Source organism: Nylanderia fulva, unplaced genomic scaffold (assembly GCF_048542155.1).
Source record: "Nylanderia fulva isolate GAGA-0341 unplaced genomic scaffold, ASM4854215v1 Scaffold184, whole genome shotgun sequence".
In the NCBI taxonomy this organism is placed as follows: domain Eukaryota; kingdom Metazoa; phylum Arthropoda; class Insecta; order Hymenoptera; family Formicidae; genus Nylanderia; species Nylanderia fulva.
The window spans coordinates 143,564-152,101 of record NW_028190097.1 but is presented as its reverse complement, the minus strand read 5'-3'; the positions used below and the strand labels follow the sequence as shown (position 1 = coordinate 152,101).

Here is an 8,538-nt window from a genome sequence, read left to right as displayed (position 1 = left end):
CCCTCGAAGACATGTCATAGTGCGAGGATACGATGATCTGTGGCAAGCCGACATTGTCGAGATGCGTCCGTACTCTCGTTTCAACAGAGGTTACCACTACATACTCACCATCATCGATGTGTTGAGCAAGTATGCGTGGGCTGTACCACTCAAGAGTAAAGGAGGAAGCGAGACAGCTGACGCAATCGCCGAGATAATTCGGGATAGCAAGAGATGCCCAAAAAACATGCAAACCAATAACGGAAAAAAAATTTACAACGCCAATGTGCAACGACTTATGCAAAGACATGACATTAATCACTATTCTACATATTCGATATTGAAGGCGTCGGTCGTCGAGCGATTCAATCGCACGCTAAAGAACGACATGTGGAAGATGTTTACGCTGAATGGTACTTACAAGTGATTCGACATGCTGCCACGCCTCGTATCAGATTACAATGGACGCAAGTATCGAACGATTGGTATGCGACCCGCTGACGTTACCCCCGCGATTGCCGAAAGACTCTTGGCTACCGTGTACAATCGTGTAAAAATCGCGGGCCCGGCAAAGTTCAAAGTAGGTGATCAGGTACGCGTCAGCAAGTACAAACAACTTTTCGAGAAGGGATACACGCCAAATTGGACAACCGAGGTGTTTAAGATTGTTAAAGTGCAGCATACTAATCCCGTAACATATCTACTCGAGGATTATCGCAAGACATCTATCGCTGGAGCGTTTTACGAGCATGAGCTGCATCGCGCAAATTATCCGGATGTGTACCTCGTGGAGAAAATACTGCGCAGGAGGGGTGACGAGGTTTATGTGAAATGGCTGGGATTCGACAGTTCGCACAACTCTTGGATACATAAAAACAATGTTATTTAATGTATTTTATTCAATCATTGTATAACATAATATATATATTGTATAACATATATGAAATATATAACAAAAAATATATAATTCCCATTAATACGTCCTTACAATATAATTTATTTACAACGGTATTCTATAATGTCCCCACGGCAAGGTGTCGGTCGAATCAGGTACGACATACCGCTTGTCGTCGTAGGGACTTAGAGCAATTTTTGTCTCGCTGATGATATACACTTTATGCAATTTCGATCTTATACATGACTGCTGACGCGTCATTTCAATCTCGTCATTAAGACAGCGCGTATAATCGTCGAATGTTATACTACGCGCTACGACGTTACTTTTGACACCTTTTGCCTTTTTAGTGTCCTTTTTACCATCCACCCGCAAAGCATACATTTTTGCTCTAAGCCCGACGAATTCGGTCATTATCGCGCCGTTATTCTCATCTTTCATCAGACCCGGCACCTTTTTATTCGCGAGCGGTATACCGTACACATTATTCGCGGCGTAATCGTTGGTATCGAATCGAGCGATGTCGCGTTTCAAATTTTCATAGACATCCTGACATTTAATTTGATATATTAAACTATCCGTGTCGGTGTACATTACTCTTCAATTGTCACGATAGAGCGGTGACATGTATTCGTAGTGAAGTTCATAAAGACATACTTTTGATACGTCGAGTATGCACATGCCGACGTAGATTGGTTTGTAGAATTTAACTTCGAGTTTGCGTAATTCTATGGCAACTAATTTTTTCGAAAATATGCTTGTACTATGAAAATTTGGTTTCGCGATCATTGCCTCCGCACCGTACCGTTCGTCTCATTTTGTTAATAATTTTACATCCATATGATTGCGCACATTTTCCATTGTCTGGCCGAATACCGCGTTATTCATCACTTTATATAAATTTTTTTCAAAATCGTTTTTCGCTCGTGTTCTAAACTGTGTGTTGAGTTCGATGTATTTTTGAAGCCACGCTGACTGCGTGAATTGTAGTATGCGATATATTTTTGTTATGCGTAGCCCGTGGCGCGTGCACTGCTGCAGATTACGATAGTGTATTACGTAGCGCTTCTTATCGTAAAGCGTTGCGAGGAGTTTATACTCCCGCTTGCCGGGCGGCTTATTGCGCGTCGGGCAAAACGGTAGGTCAATGTGCGCGTCATGAAGATGCTGCGGATACTCTAAATCTACTTCGAGAACATAGCTTATAGGTGAATCAAACGCGATAGATATGTCAAAATTTGATACATCGTCGACCCACAGAAAATCGGCATATGGCAATGGTTGACACATTGCCCATCCGTACAAATTATTTACATCAAAATACATGAGGTACGATGAAGGTTTCGATGGGTCGTACGATTGCATGTACTTGTTATTTGCCTGTGCGTATCGACTTGAACATTGACTAAGGCCGCCGCGTATACCTCGTTCAACAAACATTACTATGTTAATGTCTGTTAATAATTCAAATTTTATATTTGTATGTTTTAACATGGCGTCCCATGTATATCCGGGGAGAGTATAATAATACGCGGGATCGAGTTCATAACTTTTTATATAACTGTCGCGAAAATTTCCAAATATGTCTGCCAATAACAAGACATCAATTTTTAAATATAAATCGCTATATTCGCCTAGCGTTCGAAGGGAAAATCGGCTCCAGACGGTCTCAGCGTGCGCGTAATCACTCTCGGATACTGTGTCGCCGGTCAGGGAACTGTAAAATGAGAATCGCGCGGCGGTAAACGTGTGTCTTGTAATTTCTGTCCACGCAGTCTATGTATTCGTATGGAAAGACACCCTTTTGTGTCAATAAATTGAATTTTTTACTAGTTAAATTTTGATATTCCGAATGTAAAATTTTTAGTTTATCTTTATCCAAAAATGACGCTAATTTGTCAAGACTAGCACTGAGAAACTTATACAAATCGATAAAGCGTAATTTGATATAATTTTTTGCATTGTTGTCTTGTGTCAATCTAACAGTTTTCGAGAATGATATATATTTTTCCTTTGTTATCGGCAGTAATTCGATTTCCCCTTCGAACGCTGTGGCTATGTCCTCGATAATGAAATGCGCGTCGTAGTCGGACAGATTGTGAAAGACTATAGGAATACAAAATGATTCTTTGTAATTTAAGTTACAATTTGAGTGCGCGGGGCCTCTGTACCGCCCGGTGAGGTGGCAATGATCGCGAACGCGTGTATCGTCTTTGTCAAACGGTTTTTCGCATATATGACAATGTGTTGCGCTGCGAAATTTTGCCCATTCGTCAGGCGTTAAATTTATTATGGGGACATTGGTCGTTAAAATATTTTTTACGCGGATTGCTAAATTTTTAAGCTGTTTGGCGAATTACGCGACGCAATCGACACTATGGCGGGAAGTGTATGTGGACAACGAACTGTCATACGAACACTGTACGTAATACGCAATGCTGAATACTTGATGGTGTTGATCATTTTTGACATCTTCGGTCTTTGTCAAAACACACTCGAGGTCGGCGTACACCACAAACGGCAGTCGCTCCTTCCTCGTGTAGTTGTCGAAGCTGAGCCACTTGTCCTTGTCGCTCGGTAACCGAATAGCGCAGTCGTTTAGTTTTCCGCAATCTTCCGTATGCGCCTGCAACTGGTCCTCAGAATAGAAATAATGTAGGCATCTGTAAAAAATAAAAAAATTTATTTAAAATTATTTTTAATATAATTTACGTGTAATAAATATATATATACTTACCGATCGCAAATAAATTTTCTACATTTGTGTTTGCTCAGTTGTGAGCTCACGAGGCGAGACAGATTTTTTATCAAAACAAAATGCCCGACGCTGTTTTCGTCTTCTACGTACAGCAGATTAACGTGTCTGTCTTTCTTTTTTTCCGAAAGACGTAGCGGGACGATGTTCTCGTTGTCGATGATGTACACGTTTACGGAGATGTCGTTTGCCAGTTCAAAGTTTTTTATTTGATTCACAGTCACTGGAGAAACTCAATGTTTTGGACATTCAGCACTGTGGTGTAATGCGGATAAGAGGATTCCCGATTTACATGTATATCAGTGGGGTACAGAGCGGCCACCACTGACCATGCGAAACACGCATTGTCCGCTGATCGCACTTTAACAACCGCTCTTTTTACCATAATTTTTTGCGGTAATGTGATACGACATCCCGCGCGCATAGGATTATACTTGTTGATATTCACAGTCAAATCTATTATCCGCGACAATGCCCAGCCGCTATCGCGTTCCTGGAACTCTTCTAGCGATGCTAGCGTGGGCTCGATTACGCGGCGCTCGTACCACTCGCGTACATCGGACGTGCGAAAGAGTTCAAAGTTTCTTGTATTGATACTTTTATTGGCGCGCTTGTCACCGGACACAAATTCGCCGTTGAAAACAGTGTTCACTTTTATACTGACGTGTCTTTGTAGCACATTCTCCACGTTCTCGACTACAATGTCTTTGGCATTTTCCAAAAATTGACGCGGTTCGATATAATCTGCGTTAATTACTGCACCGGTAAGTATACGGCTATCGAACGCCGTATCGATTTCGCGCCAAACGAGTCTTTGCACGTTATTGCTGCCACCACTAAATCCGCCGCCGCCGCTGAATCCAGGCATGAATTCACCGACATACCGTCTCTGCAAGCGCACCTTCGCACCCTCGAGTCGCGCTATTCTTGCCACGAGAGATTGCCTATGTCCAATCGAGAGACGCGGACGCTTGGCACGGCTGCGTTCTTCCAGCTCTTCGATAAACCGTTCGCACTCTTGCAGCCATCCGAAATATTCGCTCAAGGTGGCGACTTGGCGGGAATGCTCCAATAGGTCGCGCTCAATATGTTCTGCGTTCTCCATTTTTGTAAAAAATTCACTTGTACTGCACAGAAATAACTACTTTAATTGCACACTAAACTTTTTTCTCACAGCTATTTTTCCTTGAGGAAAGCATGCGTTCGCCAGTGGTACTATGGCCCGGCAGCGGCATTGGTCCTCATTATATATTCCGATCAACCCTTTGTTCGTCAACGTATGAACGAGAAAAATTTAGATGACGTAAATTTTCGGCGCTTGTTTTGTTTATAAATTCCTGCAGCCGCTGGTTATCGGCGCTGGTATTTCTTCCTAAGATAAACAATAAAGAATCGCCGCTTATTGGGGAGGTATCGCGAGGGTGATATGCAATCCCATGCAAAAACATGTCGCAGGCAGCGAGGCCGCAAGCGGCGAGGTTGCAGGCAGCGAGGTCGTAAGCGGCGAGGTTGCAGGCAGCGAGGTCGCAAGCGGCGAGGTTGCAGGCAGCAACTTGTTCGCCCTGAAACTTTACCCGCTGATATTTTTTAGAATTATACAGATAACGTATAGATCATGTATCAACCCCTTGATTGTCGGCGCTCGGATCCAAGCGGCAGCCCTTCTTAGAATTTAATTATATTTCTTAGAAATATACAGATAACGTATGGGGGAAGAAACGCAACCCCCTTGTTTGTCGGCGCATGCCAAGCGGTGGCCCTTCTTAAAATTTGATTATATTTCTTAGAAATATACAGATAACGTATGAGGAGAAGAAACGCAACCCCCCCCCTCCCCCTGATTGTCGGCAGCGGCAGTCCTTTTGTAATAGATATTGCTGGAATGTTTATCTTATCTTTTAATAAATATCGCTGGAATGTTTATCTTTTGTTTATAAACATATAAGGTAACATGAGCTCTTTATCAGGTAACCTGAGCTGATAAGATAAGCTTATCTGCTGATAAGCCCCCCCGCCCGCGTGACATAATAACTTAATATATATAAACACTCTTAGTTTATTGACTTGATACAGTTGGAAATGAGATATTTTACCGAACTAACAGTTATAAAGTTTTTATATAAAAAATAAAAAAAAACATGAAATCAGCACAAAGAGATTTAAAAGTAAGCCAAACAATTACGTAAAATTTTATAAATTGTGACCGATTATTAATTGACTTGATTGTACGCAGTGCATATCGTTATTAATCATTTCTCGCAAAAAAACGAAGAAGTTTCACGAGAAGTATTTTATAGCTTAAGAGCGATCTCTACACAAAAGACGAAACATCAGACATGACACATTGCGACACGTGACACATTTCTAACATTATTAATTTGATAGGATATTAACGTAATGTAATAACGTTTAAGGTATGATTTGATAATTTATGTAACACTGAAGAAGACTGCATGCAGTCGAACCGTCTAGATAATTCTTTTACAGGTATGTAAGATTCGGTAAATTTACAGTTTATCCGATTCGATTGATATTTTTTCGGTTTAACAATGCTTGTAGAATATATTAAATATATTTCTGATTCTAACATTCTATTTAATGCTCCTTATATTGGCCTCTTTGACTATATTGATTTTAATTTTAAAAAAGTTAATGTAATTAGTAAGATAATATCTAAAAGTTTAAATTTTTATAAAATAAAAGACTGTATGATTTTTTATATAAAAGCATTTAATTTTATTTTATTCTTATTTCAGGTTTGCTTTTTATGTATATACATTATTATTTTTATGCATTTAATGGTCATAATAAACAATTTGTTAACAAAAATGTTCATAAATAGTATTAAATATTCTTTATATATGACTGTTAAATATATTAAACTAATATTTTATTTTAGATTGCGTAACTTGCCACTGCAATTTTTTCAATGAATTGTGTATCCTGTTTATTTTCATCTTATATTTTAGTGCAATAACCCTTTCAGAAATAAATAAAAGTACAAATTTAGTGTTATTCTTAACTTTAGTGTTATTCTCAATTTGAGAATTAATTTGAGTGTTAATTTCAACTTGAGAGTAACACTCAAATTAACTCTCAAATTGAGAATGACACTTGAGTTAAGATTCAAGTTGAGAGTAACCCTCGAAAAACTGAGTGTCACTCTCAAGTTGAATGTCACTTTCAGGTTGAGCGTTCGAAATAGTATATTAGCTAACAAGTGCAGGGAATCGTAAATCGGCCGAGAGTGAGAAAGTTTGGCGCACGAGGCGAAGCCAAGTGTGACAATCCGCACGATCGGCCGATTTATGACCCGCACATATTAGCTACGATATTTGTGTGACCGGTGCGTGGAAAGGAAGCTCTTTCTAAAATCCCATCATATGCGTAAAGAGCGATTTTTCGCGCGCCGGTTGCACAATAAGACTTAAAATAAGTGTTTTTTGAGTGTTTTTCCCCACAAATAACACTCAATTGAGTGTAATTTTCAGTGTTTTTTCCGTATCACATTATTTTGCGTATCAATTCCCTTGCTCGGCTCTTAATTAGCCCATTTTGATACATTATATTTTGCTAAGATTATAGAAAGTTACTATTATTCGATTATATTACATTAAAAATATCGAAAAAATATCAAACAAAAGGCAATAAAAGCTAATTAAATCAATCAGTAATTTATTAGTGAAAAGATGTATAACATATTAAATAACAGACAAGAATAAATTCGAACGTTTTGATCAATTTTATGGCCTTCTTCAGTGACAGCAAAATAATCTTAAATTAATAAACTAATATCTTATGTTATATTAATAAGTACAAATTCATCGTTATGATCATCGCTCATCAACAAATATAAATTCATCGCTTGATATTATTTGGTAAAAACAAAGGAATCTTAACGTCAAAACGTATAAATTTATAAATAATATCTATCCTTACAAAAATGTCAATTCAGTTCTTTAGCGTGTATAATTAAAAATAGAGGTTATTAAAATTTAACATAAATTAATTATAAAAGTCATTATACTAAAAATATACAGAGTCAAGATATTTAATTTAAAGCGAAATTTGTGAAGCATGAGCATTATTTGTATATAATCTATTCCTCAAACCGTCGTTATATGTGATTGTCGCGAAACGGATCTCTCCCTAATTGTTCTGTTAGGAAGTCGGTTGCGAATCTCGATAACTGCCATTGTTAATATGTCTATAAAATCAATACGAAAATTAACAATGCAGATAAATAAAAATAAAAAAATAGACTTACAGTTAAATCAAGTGAGAAGAAATCTTTGACGTAAAGGTTTTTTATTCTTACCGACGCTTAGTGAACAATACAGAAACATCATAAAAGACATGAATGTTGAACTCTCTTTTTACAGTCTTAACAAATTGAATAAATATATAAAAGTACACAAAGATTCTATTCCAAAATGTTCAAATACCAATGTGATATATAAAATAGATTGTAAAGATTGTAATGCGTCGTATGTTGGTCAGACTAGCAAGAAATTATCTATTAGAATATCTGAACATCAATCTAACATACACAGGAATGTAAAAAAATCTGTAATCACTGGCCATAGATTAAAATATAATTATGAATTTTGTTGGGACGATGTAAAAATACTTGATAAAGAATCACTTTATAACAAAAGATTGATTTCAGAAATGATATTTATAAAAAGACAAAATAACAGTCTCAATTTAAAAACAGACATCGAAGGTTTGCCAATAATTTATGACAATATTATACATGGACTACCTAAGATATGAAAGTTAAATAACATAAACAGCGAACTATTTTTCTCGCTTTGCGGTCGTCTTTCTAAGAGTTTAGAACCATTCGTTATAGCAAGCATGAGCAATCAACATCTGAAAAACCTTTACGTCAAAGATTTCTTCTCAC

At 37.8% G+C, this 8,538-nt stretch overlaps 1 protein-coding gene across 1 annotated transcript; it reads right to left on the bottom strand.

Annotated features, from left to right (window-relative positions):
• Positions 1-1,528: 1,528 nt before the first annotated feature.
• LOC146723586 (uncharacterized) lies at positions 1,529-7,375 on the bottom strand. Its single transcript, XM_085481604.1, has 2 exons — positions 3,612-7,375; positions 1,529-3,537 (listed from the first exon to the last, which is right to left on the bottom strand). The coding sequence occupies exon 1, from the start codon at positions 4,732-4,734 to the stop codon at positions 3,850-3,852; it is 885 nt and encodes a 294-aa protein (XP_085337730.1). The 5' UTR covers positions 4,735-7,375; the 3' UTR covers positions 1,529-3,537; positions 3,612-3,849.
• Between the last annotated feature and the right edge of the window lie 1,163 nt (positions 7,376-8,538).